Consider the following 18,034-nt stretch of genomic DNA (forward strand, 5'->3'; position numbering starts at 1 on the left):
TTATCTTGCTTTGAATTAATCAGAAAGATCAAGAACCCCTCAAAAGCCTTTTTAATGTATTCTTGAAGAGTGTTTTTATATTATATTTGTAATTCAAAAATACAGCATTTTCAACATAGCTTGGGCTCTGTTTCATAGAAATCTAACCACCCATTAGTGAAGCTGCGTCATGCTGTGGGCCTGGGCCTGGGCCTGTTCTCCGTTGTGTCCTGGGTCAGTACATAGCACACAGGAGGAGTTTGGTGAATATAGATGTGGTGTGAAATGAATCCACTGTGTGGTCCAAAAGAAGAAAAAGAAAAAAGCACTATATTATATAATAATAATTGCATATCTTTAATTTATTTGGACTTAAATATTTTAACACAGAGCTACTTATGTGCCCTTTTCGGCCAAAGAAGATAATTATTCAAGGACTTTCTTGAGTCATTACCCCTCTGTATTACAACAGAGCTGTAGGATCAGGCCATGTAGCCCCATTATAAAGGTATCTGGTAAATGAACATTAGCTGATCCCTGCTCTGTGTTAGCCTTGTCTTCACTCACTACAAAGACCAGAAACAAATATCGAGTGATAAGGAAGTTAGCATTCCTTAATGAGGCGAGTCCAGCTTCATGAATGGTGTTTTAAAATTTATTTATTTATTTATTTATTTTTGAGACAGAGTCTTGCTCTGGCACTTAGTCTGGAGTGCAGTGGCTGAGTCTCAGCTCACTACAACCTTCATCTCCCAGGTTCAAGTGATTCTCGTGCATCAGCCCCGGAGTAGCTGGGATCACAGGCACGTACAACCACGCCTGTCTAATTTTCGTATTTTTAGTAGAGACGGGGTTTCACCGTGTTGGCCAGGCTCGTCTCGAATTCCTGACCTCAGGTAGTCCACCTGCCTCACCCACCCAAAGAGCCAGGATTACAGGTGTGAGCCACCGTGCCCGGCCATGAATGATGTATATTAAATACTAATGCTCTCTTTTCAGGAAGAAGCCAATCCTGCTTGTGCATGGTGATAAGCGAGAGGCTAAGGCTCACCTCCATGCCCAGGCCAAGCCTTACGAGAACATCTCTCTCTGCCAGGTAAACCACTCACTGCCATTGGAGAGCATGCGTAGTCTGAGTTAGAAGGAAACTTAGACATTTAGTCCACCCTCCCACCTAGTGCAGAAATCCTCTCTCCAGCATCAGTCATCAATAGATACTTGTCTAGCCTCAGCTTAAACACTTCCTGAGATAGAGCATCCCATTCGTAGCACTCCTCAGGGTTGGAAAGGTTTTTCTTTTTGTGGGCCTGAAGTCTTCCTCCTAATTTCTACACATTGGTCTTAATTTTCCCCTTCTGGAGTGACACAAATAAGTAAGTCTTTCATCTTACACATGTCAGTGATTCATATATCTAAAGTGATCTGTCCTGTCTCCCTTAGTTTTCTCTCTCTGATTCAAACATTCTCTTTCTTCAGTTTTACTCAGTGTACTATGAATTCCGAGTCTTCCTGCAACCTGCTAGTGCTCCACTGGTTGCATGTAGCTTGTCAGTATGCCTGTCGAAACCTGAGTTCCAACACTGAACAGGTCTTCTGGATGCAGTTCAGTGGCTATGGGTTTCTTTTTGTGAGTATCCTGTGAGTGCAACTTAAAACTTGTAGTTTTTTGTGACACCTTATGTAACTTATATTAGCTGCCATTGACGCTTCAACGGTAGTCCTTCAACCGTAGTTCTTTTTTTTCACATCAGTTGCATGTAAGGTCTGAACAGGAGAGACCCATAGATTTAAAAAACTGTTAGGAAACTATGTGAGTCATATGCTGTGTATGATCTAAGTCCAATATGGAGACATTAAATGGTCTTATAACAGGTGTATCCACTTGGTTTGCTAGGACCAAAGCAAAGCAGAAAAGAAAGCTATATTAGTTTGTTCTTGCACCTCTATGAAGACATACCTGAGACTGGGTAATTTATAAAGAAGAGGGGTTTAATTGGCTCACGGTTCTGCAGGCTGTACATGAAGCATGACTGAAGAGGCCTCAGGAAACTTTCAGTTGTGACAGAAGATAAAGAGGAAGCCGGCACATCTTACTTGGCCGGAGCAAGAGGGAAGAGAAAACGGGGAAGAGCTACACGCTTTTATCAACAACCAGATATCACGAGAACTCACTCACTATCACAAGAATAGCAAGAAGGAAGTCCACCCCCATGATCCAATCACCTCCTACCAGGCCCCTCCTCCAACATTGGGGATTATAATTTGAGATGGGATTTGGGTGGGGACACAGACCCAAACCATATCAAAGGCCAAAAAACAGTTATTGCCCAGTTTCTTTATATAGTCCCATAATTTTGTCCTAATACTTTGCAGTTAGCATACAGCGTGGCTAGTGAGTCTTGGACTTTCATTAGGACCCATTTCTTTAGACTCATCATCCACAAAGATCTTCTATTACACATGGCATTTTGAGCAAGAAACATCCAAAGTAGAAAGGAAAACAAGGAATACAGAAGAATTTCTCACATTTATGAAAACTACTTTCTATAGAAATGGTGGTTATGAAGTAGCTGGTGTGATAGTCACCTTTTCCTGTTTCTTTTGGCTGTATTAGTTCGTTATGAGAAAACACGAAAGATGCTTTTTATAGCCCTTTTCTTTCCTTATCGTTAGCTTAGTGAAATTGGCAAAAGATTTCTGCTCTGTGAGTAGAGACAGTGAATTACATACTTTTTGGATTTTTTTTTTCTCATTTTCCTTCTAGTGTCTTTTTTCCCCATCCACAAAGATGTAAGAATTCCAACTCACACTGTATCACTCTTTTTCCAACTATATGTGATATCTTTGTATTTTTTTAAGATTAATACAGTACAAGAGCTCAATCTTGTCAGTTTTAAACATACCTCACAACATTTTCCTTATGATTTAACCCACTGCACTTTATAGAGCTGTCATTTTAAAATGCCTTCTATCCAGCATGGGCTCATCTCATGCCCATAGATGTGCCTTTGCCTAGCAGTTGCCAAAATTCCATTGTTTTGCTTCTATTTCCAGCAACATAAGAGGTTAGACGGCAGTAGGATAGCTCCCATCAAACCTTATAGTGGGCAGAAAGTAAACTGACACAGAAATTCTGAAAACCAGTGACTAAATGAATGGAAATAAAGTCTTTTTCAAATATTACCTACCTGTACTCGTTTAGGAGAGTGGTTCCTGTGCTTGATAGTGTGCTCCAGGCTGGCCACCAGAGGGCATAGTGAGCCGCTTCTTCCAAACCTCTTGGAAAGAGCTGTGAAGAAGCTCCCAACTCTAGGCTGACGTACAGGATTGTGTCCTTCTCCTGATGTCTTGAAACACCTTTGTACCTTGTCTGTAAGATAAAGTATTTTTCTAGCGACATGGGTCATTTAAACTGAGACACATTAGTCGGTGGCTGCTGACACTCTCCCATTTTGTCTACCTAAGGGCAGACATTGAGACCTTGTGGTGGTCAGAGTCATATTGCCTGGGCTCAGTCCCAGCTCTGTGTGTGTGTGTATTAGTGTGCTTGGATGCTATAACGAAATTACCTGGGTGACTTTTCTTGGACTTGGGTCGCTGAAACAACAGGCACTTGTTTCTCACAGTTCTGGAAGGTGGGAATCCAGGATCAAGGTGCCAGTCAGTTCAGTTCCAGGTGAGGGCTCTCTTGCCGGCTTACAGATGGCCACATTCTCACGGTGTCTTCATGAGAGAGAGGGAAGAAGGCAGATACACAGGCTGTCTGGCAGCTCTTTTATAAGGATACCAGTCCTGTTGGATCAGGATCATCAGGATCCCACCCTTATGACCTCATTTAACCTTAATTACCTCCATAAAGTCCCTCTCTCCAAATAGTCACATTGGAAGTTGGGGCTTCAACATATGAATTTGGTGGGGGACGCAAGTGTTTAGTCTGCAACGCTTATTCTGGGCTTGTCACTGGCTTGTCACCTAATTTCTTTATCTTTGAAATTGATTGCTAATGCTGTTCATCCTAGAGTTTACTAAAGGACTTGATGGACTAGCCCAAAAACAGCACCCAGTAAACAATATCTGTTGAAGCTATTATCCTTGTTTTTTGTGCTTAGACTTACCCAGAAGCATGTAACTTGTAGCAAACTAAACAAAAGCCAGGTCTCTTCACCATTGTTCTTTCTCAGCTAAATATCATTTTATAGAGTGGCAGTCTTCCTTCTCATTTGGTAATTTTGAAGACATGAAATAGAGTTCCCTGCACTTTCTTCTGTGGCCGGAGTGCACAGATGCATGCTGGTCTGTGAGCATCTCCACTCCAAACGGGGACTGTGTTGTAACTCACTTGTGTATTCCAGTTGCCCGTTACTGCCCCCAGCAAAGTTTCACCCACATCATGTGGTAAGGAGGCCGGGGTAGGTAGTGGGGAGAGGTTGCAGTAGTGATTGCTACGATTGTAGAGTGCCTACTGCATGCAGGACCCCGTTCCTCAGCATTTTACACGTGTGAGCTCATTCCTCACAACTCTGGATCTCAGAATCATACCGTTTTAAAGAGGAGAAAGCTGAGGCATAGAGTTAGATGTATTTTCCAGGATCGTACAAAGTTGTGAAGGCAGGATTTAAGCCCATGTACTGTGTTCCTAATTGTGAAACTTTTACGGTTATTTAAACTCTCATAACCTGCATCTTGTGACATATTCTGCTTAACCAAGATCTGGCATTAGTGGGTATTAGATAAAATGTTTTCTATATATATACCCTCCATTAGTTTGTAAAGGTGTCATTTTATAACATGAAAATGGATTTCATATGTTTTTATTTTCAGCACTTGCTATGCTAATATAAGAACATTTCTATTTTAATTTGACATCCTAAGTCTTTATGTTGCCACCACTTTCAGTGTTTTTTTTTTTGGAGACAGAGTCTCGCTCTGTCACCCAGGCTGGAGTGCAGTGGCACGATCTCAGCTCACTGCAAGCTCCACCTCCGGGAGCAGCATTCACCTGCCTCAGCCTCCTGAGTAGCTGGGACTACAGGCGCCTGCCACCACGCCCGGCTAATTTTTTTGTATTTTTAGTAGAGACGGGGTTTCACTGCTTTAGCCAGGATGGTCTCAATCTCCTGACCTCGTGATGCGCCCACCTTGGCCTCCCAGAGTGCTGGGATTACAGGCATGAGCCACCGCGCCCGGCCTTCAGTGTTTCTTTTAAATATCTTCTGAAAACTGTGTACCATTAATTTCTGTATAAGCCAAATATCTAAAACTTTGCATAGAGTCTCACTTGTTTTACTAGTTTTTTGTCAACTACAGAAATTAGGCTTCTCAGTCCTAATTACTGTAATTAAAAATGTAGTGTATATTGAATCATTCTGGGTAACAAAATTTATGTCTTGTTTGTTTGTTTGTTTGTTTTAATGAGCGTCCCCAGATGCTATTATAAAAGCTGTCTTGTTATTCAAGGGCTTATCCAGTAGAGGTCAGTAGAAATAGTTTAAAAAAAAAAAAAGTTGGCCTGATTGCTTTCTAGTGTAATTTCCAGTAGATATGGATATTAGTGAGTTGTTTTTAAATAAATGACTTCTTTTTCATCCTAGGCAAAGTTGGATATTGCATTTGGAACACACCACACGTAAGCAATTTTTATGAAATGGGGGAACCCCTCAAGCATTGTCATTTGTCCATTACATGGTTATTCTTAGGAAAGACTGAGCATGGTAGGCCCACCTAGGATCTAGCACAGTGATGCTTAACTGAGCCTGGGAGAGCTATTCTTTTATTTAATGCTCTTATAAAAATTATTTGATCTGTCCTTTTAATTTTATAGATCAGGAAACTGAGGCCCAGATTTAGGTATGTGATTCTTCCTTGGGCCAGTAGTGGAGACAGGAATAGAACCTATTTATTCTAACTTTAATTTATATATATATGTGTGTGTGTGTATGTATGTGTATACGTGTGTGTGTGTGTATAATTTTTCAAGACGTGGTTTCACTCTGTTGCCCAAACTGGAGTGCAGTGGCATGATCACAGCTCACTGCAGCCTCCAACTCCCGGGCTTAAGCAATCCTCCTACCTCAGCCTCCCGAGTAGCTGGGACAATAGGCACACGCCATCATGCCCGGCTAATTTTTTTGTAGAGACAGGGGTCTCACTTTGTGACCTAGGCTGATCTTGAACTCCTGGGCTCAAACAGACCTCCTGCCTTAGCCTCTCAAAGTGCTGGGATTACAGGCATGAGCCCCTGTGCTGGCATTAACTTTAGCTTTAAATTTGTTCTTGTTTGCTCATTGCTAAACTTTACCTTATTGTTTCCTTTGGTCCATTCACTACCACCCCCTTGCCCCTACATACATATTTTGCAGGTTAAACTCGACAGAGCTCTTTTTTTTTTTTTTTTTTTTTTTTTGAGACAGAGTCTCACTATGTTGCCCAGCCTGGAGTGCAGTGGCACAATTTCGGCTCACTGCAACCTCCACCTCCTGGGTTCAAATGATTCTCCTGCCTCAGCCTCCCAAGTAGCTGGGGTTACAGGCCACTTCCACCACACCTGGCTAACTTTTCTATTTTTATTAGAGACTGGGTTTCACCATGTTGGCCAGGCTGGTCTCAAACTCCTGACCTCAGGTGATCCACCGTCCTCTGCCTCCCAAAGTGTTGGGATTACAGGTGTGAACTACCATGCCTGGCCCAGAGCTCTTAATTCAGAGTTTAAAATGCCTAGGAGGCTGGGCGCTGTGGCTCATGCCTATAATCCCAGCACTTTGGGAGGCCAAGGCAGGTGGATTATTTGAGATCAGGAGTTTGAGACCAATCTGGCCAACATGGTGAAACCCCATCTCTACTTAAAATACAAAAATTAGCTGGGCAGTAGTGGGACGTGCCTATAATCCAAGCTACACAGGAGGCTGAGGCAGGAGAATCACTTGAGCCTGCAAGGCCAAGGTTGTGGTGAGCCAAGATCATGCCAGTGCACTCCAGTCTGGGCGACAGAGTGAGACCCTGTCTCAAAAACAAACAAAAAATGCCGTTGGAAAGTAATTACAATTGAACTTTTCCCAATTAAGTATCTGTAGTTTACATTTTGTTGAAATGACAGTATTTTGTAGAAGATTGAGCTTGTGTTTTGAAATTACTTCTAGTTGCTTATTTAAAAAAAAATTTTTTTTTTTGAGGCAGTCTCGCTCTGTTGCCCAGGCTAGAGTACAATGGCGCAATCTCGGCTCACTACAACCTCCGCCTCCTAGGTTCTAGCAATTCTTCTGCCTCAGCCTCCGAGTTGCTGGGACTACAGGCGCGTGCCACTACGTCCAGCTAATTTTTGTATTTTTAGTAGAGATGGGGTTTCACCATGTTGGCCAGGCTGGTCTCGAACTCTTGACCTCAGGTGATCCACCTCGGCCTCCCAAGGTGCCGGGATTACAGGCGTGAGCCACCGCGCCTAGCCTATTTTTAAAATGTTTTAAGAATTAAATACTTATTATGTTCTTGACACAGCTCAAGAGAATATAGAGTTTTTATTCTTATGGCTTTTTCTTTGGTAAGAGAAACAAGACAAACGTGAATTAGAAAAGGAGAATCACCTTCCAGATCATAGTGATGGAGTATAAACTGCATTCCCCACCTCACAGGGTAGAGCTAGAAACAGTGAACGAGGCCGTCTTTGAGACTGTATACACTTTGGCACACAAGCCCTGCTCTGTCCAGTTTCGGTTGGATGCCATGCAATCCTGTGGTCTGTCTCTCAGTGTTTTAGAATGGGAAAGCTCTTTGGTTTCCTCTAGAGCTTTCTAGAGGAGCAGAGTTAATTCTTATGGCTCTCTAAGAATCGATAGAGGGGAAAGAGAAAGCCACAGCAGCTGAATGTCAAATATCCAGATCCAGGCAGTAGCTAGTGGCAGACCACAGGATGGGCAAGGCATGCTTCTTTCCACTAAGATCTATAGCCAGGCCCCCACCACGCATCATCCAGTCCTCTTTCCCACCAAGGCCATGTCTCCCCCAACCTTGCCTACGCCTGTACCAGTAGCATGAAGTGTTCACCGTTGCAGCCACCAGCCCTGTGAAGCCATGTGTGGTGAAAGGAGTGCCCTGGCATCTGCATGTGTGATCCCAACAAGCTCTTCTGCTGGCCCAGTTTGTGACCTTGGATAATCCCTGTTAAATGTCCAGACATAGATTACACAATTGTAGAATGAGAATAACTCCTTCTCTGGATTGCTGTGAAGATTGGTGTGATAACGTACGACAGAGCTTCTAGGATGGCACCTGGCAGAGAGGTGCTTGCCATATGTTCTCTTCCCCCTTTGCAGGAATAGCTGCGTATTTGGGTTGGGTCCCTTTTGCTGCCCCACAGCTTAGCAGACAATATGGCAGGTCAGCATTCTTCAAGGGAGATCTCATTCCTCGCCCTTTCCTATCCATTTTTAATTGTGACCTTATTAACACTACCATTTTGTCTATGAAAAGATGAATATGGCTACCCTCAAGTTCATAATTCTGTTTGATAGCATTCATTGACATTAGTGTGTGATTTGCCTAATAATCGATGTCTTGACTAATGGAAATATTTGTAAACCTTCTATCATGAATCCATAACTGACTTATTCTTAATTACAATCAGCTGCTGATTTGGCAACTGTGTATGTAAATTTGCCCAGATTTCAGGGAGCACATTTCACAAATGGAAAGAAGATGGCTCAGCAGCTGTCATTTCTCCAGCTTTGCATTAATTTACTATTTGCCAGCTTGGGTTAATTTCTCGTTTTGGCAAGAGCTAAATATCTCATTCTCTTTTCTGTCCTCATATCCTTTTTCTTATCTTTTTATGATAATTTCATCCTGTCCAGATAGTATTCGTGTTGTTTATTTGGAGAGAGCCAGTGGTTCATTTTTTTTTTCCCATGTGTGAATTGAGTTTCATCTGTAAGTATCAAGTAGCATTTTGGCCTCAATAGAAATGATACAATAAGTCAGGACAGAGTTATAGCTGTGAAAAGTGACACTTAAGTTGGAGAGAGAGAACTTAGATTCCTGAAATATTGAAATAATCCTATTGAAAACAACAGGGAGATAAAAATCATCCATTATTAGATTAGAAAATAAAGCTGTGTACCGAAAGAGTAATAGGAATGTACAGGTGAGAGTGTTTCACATTTAACAAATTTTTTTTTTTTTTTTTTTTTTTGACACAGTTTCACTCTTTCACCCAGGCTGGAGTGCAGTGGTGCAGTCTCGGCTCACTGCAACCTCCGCCTCCTGGGTTCAAGTGATTCTCCTGCCTCAGCCTCCCTCCTTAGTAGCTGTGATTACAGGTGCCCACCACCACACCTGGCTAATTTTTATATTTTTAGTAGAGATGGGGTTTCGCCATGTTGGCCACCCTGGTCTCAAACTCCTAACCTCAGGTGATCTGCCAGCCTCAACCTCCCCAAGTGCTGGGATTACAGCCATGAGACACCATGCCTAGTAGCAAAATGTATTTTTGCATTTCATTCACAACAGTCCTGAAGTGGGGTTGATCCTTAGACATACAAGTGGAAAACTGAGGCTTAGGGACATTGAATGGCTTACCTAGGGTCAAAGGGCTTCTAAATGACAAAGTCTGGAGCTCAGGTCTTCAGACTTCATGTGGAAAGCTTTTATCTATATTCTATTCCCTCTCTCTCACTGCAATTAAAATAAGAGAAATGTGTTCGATTAGAGGTCTGGGGAGGTCACATGGAAAAAGAGTGGACCCAACTAGGTCTGATTTGGGTTGATGAAGAATAGGCAAGACTTACCCCAAGCCCAGATAACACACTTGACAAGTGTGGCATCTATGGATACAAAAAAACCACTAATGGTAATGAAGCATCTTTTAAACTTCTTAAAATTTCAACTCATAATAAGAAATACACTTTACATTTCAGTGTATTATGCACTAACATAACTTTGTGCCAAAACAAAATTTCATGAACCAGTAATTAAATATATACAGTATACCAATTTATGCTATTTTAGTTGTTTTAAAAATGCCAGCCATGATGCAGCAAGAGGTTGTTGACCATGCTTTGAATCTCAGACACTAGATGATAAGGTTCCCATGGTGCCTAGTAGTAACAGGTGATGCTGAATAGATAATAAGGGGCTAGGCTGCAGGGATGTGAAGTGCCAGGACTGGCCAGGTAGACAGAATGGGGTGAAAGTTCTTTTACCACCAAATACTCAACCTTTTTGAAAGATTTTCAACCTATCACTCAGGCAGACTTTCATCATGGTAATGTATAGAAGGGAAAATTATAAATGTTAAGTTTGGGTAATATGAGAGTTTTAAAAAATTCCTTTAGTTATATATTACATTTGCATTGGAAAGTATTACATATTTTGAAAGTACTGTTAATGCTTTTTGATCCTTTGCTGTTTTTAAAGGAAAATGATGCTGCTGCTCTATGAAGAAGGCCTCCGGGTTGTCATACACACCTCCAACCTCATCCATGCTGACTGGCACCAGAAAACTCAAGGGTTCGTAGGGGCCTGCTCACTTCCTGGCAGTGTGTGTGCTGAGAAAGGTCAAAAGCCAGAACATTCGCTTTATTCTTTTTTCTATTTTTTTAATTGTAAAAATAACACACATGGCCTAGAAAAGGAGTTGTATGCAGAAAAAGTTACTGTATTTTTTTACTACCTGCCCTATTCTCCCTTCTTGGAGTAACCAGTGTTAACAGGAGCATCGTCATCCACAGCTACCTCTATAGTACATGTAAACATACATTACTATTTACACACAGTAGTGTCTTCCTAGTTTTTAGAGAAGTGGCATCATGTACACTCTACAGATAAATAGAGGGAACAGCACATGCAGATGATCTGAGGCAGAAAAGGGGTTACAGAATGAAAGATCTGAACCCATTGTTTTCCCAGTAGGATTTACCAGATAGCTTTTGTGATTTCTCCTTGCTCATGTACCCACTTGTATTTTTGCTTGCCGCTTCCCAAACAGGAATCAAAGGAAAAGTTAGGGTAGGGCCTGGTCATGTTAATAGTGTGCTAAATATTTCCCCACTCCCCTAGTTGGTGTGTTTTCTTTGAAACAAATTTAAGCTGGTGTCTTTTTAGAGCCTTTAGTGTGTTAATAAAGTTGTGAATCTCCAAGAGAAGAATTGAGTATGAAAGCTTTTCTGAACTTTATAAACTACTAACCCTCTGTACTTGGTGCACATATGCTAGATCCAGGTTTTGATCCCCTTTTCAAGAGGGGTTTGCTTTTTAAAAGGGATTTTTAGGGATTTGCTCAAATCAAGTTCAGCTATTCTTGATTATGACTAACTTTAATTTTCTTTTATTGAAGCCATTTTGCACATCTCTTCCTGTCCTAGAGAAGAGCTGGTTAACAAACAGCCTTCTGCGTTGGGAGAAACTCGGACGTTTGTCTAGCATCATATCTGGGTTCACGTTTTCTCTGTCATCCTCCTCTGCCTCACCCTGCCCCATATCATAGCCTAGCTTGGGCTAGAACTCCTAATTGGAGTGTATTATGTTTAGCTAAGCTCCGCTGAGCCCAGGTTACATCGTTGTTTGTTTGTTTGAGACGGTCTCACTCTGTCACCTGGGTTAGAATGCCGTGATATGATCACGGCTCACTGCAACCTCAACCTCCTGGGCCCAACCTCAACCTCCTAGGTGATCCTCCCACCTCAGCCTTCTGGGTAACGGGGACTGCAGGCATGCACCACCACACCTGGCTAACTTTCTGTATTTTTTGTAGAGACAAGGTTTTGCCTAGTTGCCCAGGCTGGTCTCGAACTTCTGGGCTCAAGCAATCCGCCCGCCTCAGCCTCCCAAAGTGCTGAGATTATAGGCGTGAACCACTGTGCCCAGCCCCAAATTACATCTTAGTGTGAGCTAAAATAACTTTCCAGCTTCCTTCAACAGGTCTTGCTTCAACCTGAGTGCGCTGCGCAGGACAAATGTAATCTCTTTCCTTTAAGGCAGTCCTTCAGAGTTTGAAAGGGAGTCTTGTCTCTGAGCCTCACATCTCTTGTTCCCTCCCCACTCCCTTGCCCCACCATAGCATGTGGCTTTGAGCCCCCTAGCCGTAATTCCTGGTAGTTTTTCTATAAACACGTTACAGTTTTTCAGTATCCCACTTAAAATATGCTTTTCAAAATGAAGTGTGGCTCTGACTGGTCCAGGGTTGAGGGGATAGCTGCTCTGTCTCTAAGTCTCAGCTGTAGCACTTTCTTGATCTACTAAATTTATGGTTAACTATGCCTTTGGTACCCCAAGAGCTTCTAAGCCAGCTCTCCTGAGCTGTCAGATTGGGTGTGGAGATTCATGTAGCCCTAACAAAAGGAAATGAGATTAATGTAGCTTGTTCCCATGAAACAATAATTAATGTTACTAAAGGGATTTCTCAAGTTAGTGCTCAGCCTCACATGGTTCCAAGAATCCCACCCTGGGCCTCCAGCTCGTTCTGAAGTTGGAAGCTTAGCTTACAGGCAGTAGTACCTTTTTGGGATTTTCTGGGGTGGTTGCGAGGAGGGAAGAGGCAGGGGTAAGGGCTTGGGTGTTCCTTTTATTTAAAAAAATATTTTTAAATTTAAAATTTTAGAAAACTTACTGACTAGGTAGGAACGGTTCAAAACTCAGAAAGTACCAAGACTGTGAAATCTTCCTCTAGCAGCCATCCTCGTGTAGGATCCTATTATTTCATGCTTGGTCTATATTCTACTCTCTAATACTTTGCATTTCATGTTGTTTAGGGTAATTTTAAAACTTTTGAAAGCAGTTTTTGTGTATAATCTCACTTCATAATTGGTCCGTGGTTCTGCTAATCCCCTTCAGCTGCCTGATGGTTCACCTGTTGATTTCTCACTTTTAAAATTAGAACAAGAGTTGCATTCAAAGCTCACAGTAAAAAAAAATAAAATAAAATTATTTGGCTCGTTATAATAATTTTCTCATCTTATTTTGTGACGTGTTAAAAATGCCTCATATCTCAGCATCTTAGTTTAGAAAGTCATTTGTCTTCTTTCTCATCCTGAACTCACCTGTGAGTGAATCTCTGATCCGGGAGGAGCCTCACTCGCCTGGAAACTTTGAGGTGCTATTGCAAGGGGGAGGTCCTCCACGTCTATCCAGCCCAACCTGGTCATTTTACACATGGAGGCAAAGGCCCAGAGAAGTCACAGGGCTTACCGAAAATGGTATAGTCAGCTAGCCAATCTGGGTCCAGAACCTGGGCTCCAGCCCTCGTCACACCATGCTACCTCCTGTGCTAAGTGCCTCCCCAGGGTGGGAAGCAGGGGTATGAAGTGCCCCTTGCTAGAAACTTGCAGAAGATGCGCTGCCAAGAGTCTTTGCAGTTCTGGATGACTTCTGCCCTGTTGGCCTGCATCTTGCCAGTCTCCTTCAGGGGCTGCCAGGCGAAAGAGAAATTAGGCAGTTTCTCTTTCAGCTTAATAGATAGAACCCAGGGTGGGGAAAAGGGGAGTAGCCACAGAAGGGGAAAAATGTAACACCTGATACTTTTGACTGCTCCTGTAAGTCATTGCTTTGCAGCAGCCCAGTGAGGCAGCCCTGTTAACCCCACTTTTTTGCATTTGAAGAAACTGAAGCACAAAAGGTTTGAAGCCATTTTAGTAATCTACTGTGAAGCAGTTTATAGAAGGATTGGGATTAGATATGGTTGTTTTCTATTTACGGATATAATGTAGAAGTTTTGGCAAAGAGCACTGTTTTCCTCTGGGGAAAAAGAATTACTGAAAGATGTCTATTATGCTTCTTCAGTGAATTAAGTGTTTGAAAGTTTGAGGTTATTGTAATGTCACTGAATGTGATAATCCAGGCACCAGAAAGTATAAGACATAAAAATATGCTGCTATAGCACCTACATTATGAAAATGGGTTTGTTGATTGAAAATAGATTTTTCACATACACTTTTGGTATAGATAACACAATTCTTATTTCACATTTGGCTGAAGAGCTGCATTGGTGCAGACAAGGGCAAATTCTTGCTGGGATTACCACTAGTAGCATGAATTTGCTCTAACTGTTAAGAGTAGAATTCTTAACTCTTACCATCAAGTCTTAGAAAGCAATATATAGGTGCAGAGGTAATAGGAGGAATAAGGAAGGTTTGGCGAGTGAGAGGGAGCGTGGAGGGATGTGGGTTGGAAGAAGTGGGCAGAGCCCAGGTCTTACTGAATCTTAAATTCATGGCAAGGCATTCAGGAATAATTCTGAATGTGATGGGAAGCCATTGGAGTAGTGTGCTCACATTTATGTTTCGTGTTTCCTAAAATTACTTACCATGTGGAGACACCAAGAATTCACCTCTTTCTTAGAATGAAGGCGTAATCGATACAGAGATCACTGTTCAATTGTGTGCCTGACTGTTAAAGGTTATTTTTTTTAATTCCAGAATATGGTTGAGCCCCTTATACCCACGAATTGTTGATGGAACCCACAAATCTGGAGAGTCGACAACACATTTTAAAGCTGATCTCATCAGTTACTTGATGGCTTATAATGCCCCTTCTCTCAAGGAGTGGATAGATACCATCCACGAGCACGATCTCTCCGAAACGAAGTATGTGCCAACTTACCAATTTGGGGTGCTTATGATAGGTTCATACCTTGCGAGCCTCATGAGGTCTGGAATGCAGGGGCCTGGAAAGAGATGGGGTGAAATCTAGCCAAGCTTCAGGACGTGATGAGGGATGAACAGATTCTATCACATCTGTATCTCGTGGTTCTCAGGCATGAAAGTGACAGCCAGTGAATCTTCATGTTTACCTTAGCCTCCCACTGGGGTACTCTCACAATTATTGAGTTCTTTGTCTGATACTTTACATCTTGTAGGTGTTCCATCATTAGTGGATTTGCTTGAAAAATGAATTTGAGAGTCAATTCAAGAAAATGGGTTGGCTCCTGGATCATTTCTTGATTATATTAGTTTTCATGTGTATTTTGTCTTTTTTTTTTTTTTTTTTGGTGCCCAAAGCACATCACTATGTTTTATAACTTGTGTTTTTATGTCTTTTAGTGTTTATCTTATTGGTTCAACCCCAGGACGCTTTCAAGGAAGTCAAAAAGATAATTGGGGACATTTTAGACTTAGGAAGGTAACAGAACTTTTACTATTTTAACATTTTTTAAAAATTTAATGTATATTCTTTCTTTTAAAATAATTTTATATTTTGATGCAGCTTCACAATATTTCTGCACAATTCTGGGCAAATAGGTACTTGATAAATTGATAATTATAGTTCTTAGTAATTACTGCTTTTTAATGTGTTTTGCCTCTTTTATAGCTATAGGCTATTAATGGCATAAATATACTCTAGTTTTTATTTGTAATAAAGATAGAGGCTTCCTATTCATACACATATTATAGCGTTTGATTATTCAGCATATCAAGTTTTAAGATATAAATTCAACAAACAGAAAATGTTGAGTAAAGACTACAACTGAGCTATATTTTGATTATTAAACCAGTGCCCTTAATAAAACTAATTACAAAAATAATACTTGCTGCTGATATGAAAATACACAAAGAAAGGTCATAAAATAAAATAAGTTGAAGATTAAAGTTTTTTTCATCTCTTTTTAGGTGGTTTACTGACCTTAATAAATTCCCTGGCCAGGCGTGGTGGCTCATGTCTAATCCCAGCATTTTGGGAGGCTGAGACAGGCAGATCACAGCCCATCAGGAGTTTAAGACCAGCCTGGCCAACGTGGTGAAACCCCGTCTCCACTAAAAATACAAAAATTAGCCGGGCATGGTGGCGAGCACCTGTAATCCCAGCTACTCGGGAGGCCGAGGCAGGAGAATCACTTGAACCCAGGAGGCGGAGATTGCAGTGAGCTGAGACTGCACCATTGCACTCCAGCCTGGGTGACACAGCGAGACTCCGTCTCAAAAAAATAAATAAGTTTCCTAAAGTGGCTTTCTTTAAAGCCTTAACCTCTTATTCTGTAAACTATTTAAAATGTAAGAATTTTCCCTTGGTTAATGAAACTTTTTATTTTAATTTCCTTTTGTGAAATGAGATCACAACTTAAAGCAGGCAGGATCTTGTGAAGACATCTTTTATGTCTTGGCCTAGAGAGGAAGTTGAGCACATTGGCCTGTGCCCAGCCTTGGAGGCAGGTATCCGTAGCTGGGTTCAAACCCTGCTTTGTTATCTACAAGCCATGTGACCTTGACTTGTTCCTTAACATACATCACTTGTCATCTATGAAGTGGACATAATAATAGTACTTTCCTCTGGTGATTGTGAGGGTTAAATGAAATGATGAATATAAAACAGTACAGGGTACATGGTAAGTCTTCAGTGTACATACACGGTTGTTTGTGGCCTAATGTCTAATGGTTTGGATAGGCTAGATAATAGCATGTATTGTGTGTGATCACCATCTGATACTGAAAGTTCAACTATATGTTAAAGAGTTTTCAAACCACTTTTTACGCGCAGTTGCTTATATTGCGCCACAGCTTTCTTCCAGGAAGGCAAGCTGGTGATTAGGTGCCTGTTTCCACTGAAGTGTAAATCTAAGCCCAAGACTTGTCCAGGATAGGGTGGCCCTTCAGGGGCTGAGCATTGCAATAGAAACTGGGTGTTGTAAGTTGTCGGTTCAGCTCTGTTCCCTACACCATGCTGTACCCAAGGTGGACATGGAAACTTTGGGCTTTTTGGGAAGTGTATGTGTAAGTATTAATGCCTAAGCTGTGTTAAGGAAAATAATACATATTAAACAACACATCAGTCAGAATATGAGCTACAGTTTATTTTTCTGCTCTCTCCAGCCCTCTAGGTAGGCATTCAGCACATATTTAAGTGGATAAGGTTTCCAAATATTTTCTGAATTGTTTCTGCAGCTTTGCATAATTACCAAAGCAGGAAATGCAGATCAGTCTTCTGCAGTGTTTTAGCTGGTATGTGTATGTAAATATTCTCTTTTATGTTTAGACCATCACAGCTGCCTGGAGCTCAAGTGTTAAACTATGAATGTTAAACCTCTTTCAAATGATAGGAGTCAAAATATGTAATCCTTCTAGGTATGGTTTAAATGTCAGTAGCAAAAAACTCACTTTGTTTCCTCTGCTGTCACACTACAACAGTCAACACAGAAAACTGTGACCAAATATGTGTGGGGTTTTCCTCATACACAAAGCAGGGGACACCAGCTGGGTGTCCTCTAGTTCACTTCAATTCTTAGCTGTCTTCCTGGAGATGTATAAAGAAAGTCACTTTAAAGAAAGTGATGGTATAAAGAAAGTGACTTTTTATTCCAAAGCTGGCTTAGAGGAATAAGTACAGGCTTCCTGTCTTAAGGGTACTGCTTTGCTCTTGGCGCAGAAAGTGGACAGTTTTAAAAGGGGGCCTAGCATGAATGGCACACAGAGGAGGAAGCAAGCAGGTGGATACTTGCTTACGTTCTGCCTTCTCTACCAGGCAGTCCATTTGGTCTCTTCCTGGGCAGAACGAGGTTGTAAAGATGGCCGAAACTCTCAAGGTGGGAGAGTTTCTTAGTGGGCATACTTTGGGTTGTAAATTTACTGCTGTCCCTCAAGGCAGTGCCCTGGTGGGAGAAAGTTCTGCTCTGGAGCTAAGCACAAAGTTAGATGAACTTGCCCTGTAGGGAGTGGCTGCTAAAGGAAAAGCAAAAGGTTATAATTGCATTTCTAAAGGGCTAAGTAGTAAGTAGGGAAGGAGTTGGGGGAACAGTGAAAAGAGAAAAGTAGGGAAAAAAATAATTGAAAAAATACGTTGTTTTTTTTTTAAAGAAATATGGGGGTAGCCTCAGATCCCATAGATTAAGGGCTCCGTCCCACAAGACTGTCCCCCTCCCTCAGACACCAGTTGCAAGTCTGGGCCTCCAGAACTTCTGACTGACCAGCTTCAAGTTGAGGTTCCCGTGATCCTCTCTTTGGGTTTGATTAATTTGCTAGAGCAGCTCACTGAACTCGGGGAAACACGTAATGTTTACTGGCTTATTATAAAGGATACAGATGAAGAGATGCATAGAGCAAGGTATAGGGAAGGGGCACAGAGCTTTCATGCCCTCTCTGGG

General features: G+C 41.7%; 1 protein-coding gene across 2 annotated transcripts in view; it reads left to right on the forward strand.

Moving 5' to 3' along the window:
* TDP1 (tyrosyl-DNA phosphodiesterase 1) overlaps window positions 1-18,034 on the forward strand; it is an 85,917-nt gene that overhangs the window by 14,144 nt on the left and 53,739 nt on the right. For both annotated transcript variants that reach the window (XM_037984378.2, XM_037984379.2), the window contains exons 5-9: window positions 979-1,075; window positions 5,571-5,605; window positions 10,384-10,476; window positions 14,379-14,546; window positions 15,003-15,081. In XM_037984378.2, coding sequence (XP_037840306.2) covers window positions 979-1,075; window positions 5,571-5,605; window positions 10,384-10,476; window positions 14,379-14,546; window positions 15,003-15,081 — 472 coding nt within the window. The remainder of the gene's footprint in view (window positions 1-978; window positions 1,076-5,570; window positions 5,606-10,383; window positions 10,477-14,378; window positions 14,547-15,002; window positions 15,082-18,034) is intronic.

Source organism: Chlorocebus sabaeus, chromosome 24 (assembly GCF_047675955.1).
Source record: "Chlorocebus sabaeus isolate Y175 chromosome 24, mChlSab1.0.hap1, whole genome shotgun sequence".
Taxonomy (NCBI): Eukaryota; Metazoa; Chordata; class Mammalia; order Primates; family Cercopithecidae; genus Chlorocebus; species Chlorocebus sabaeus.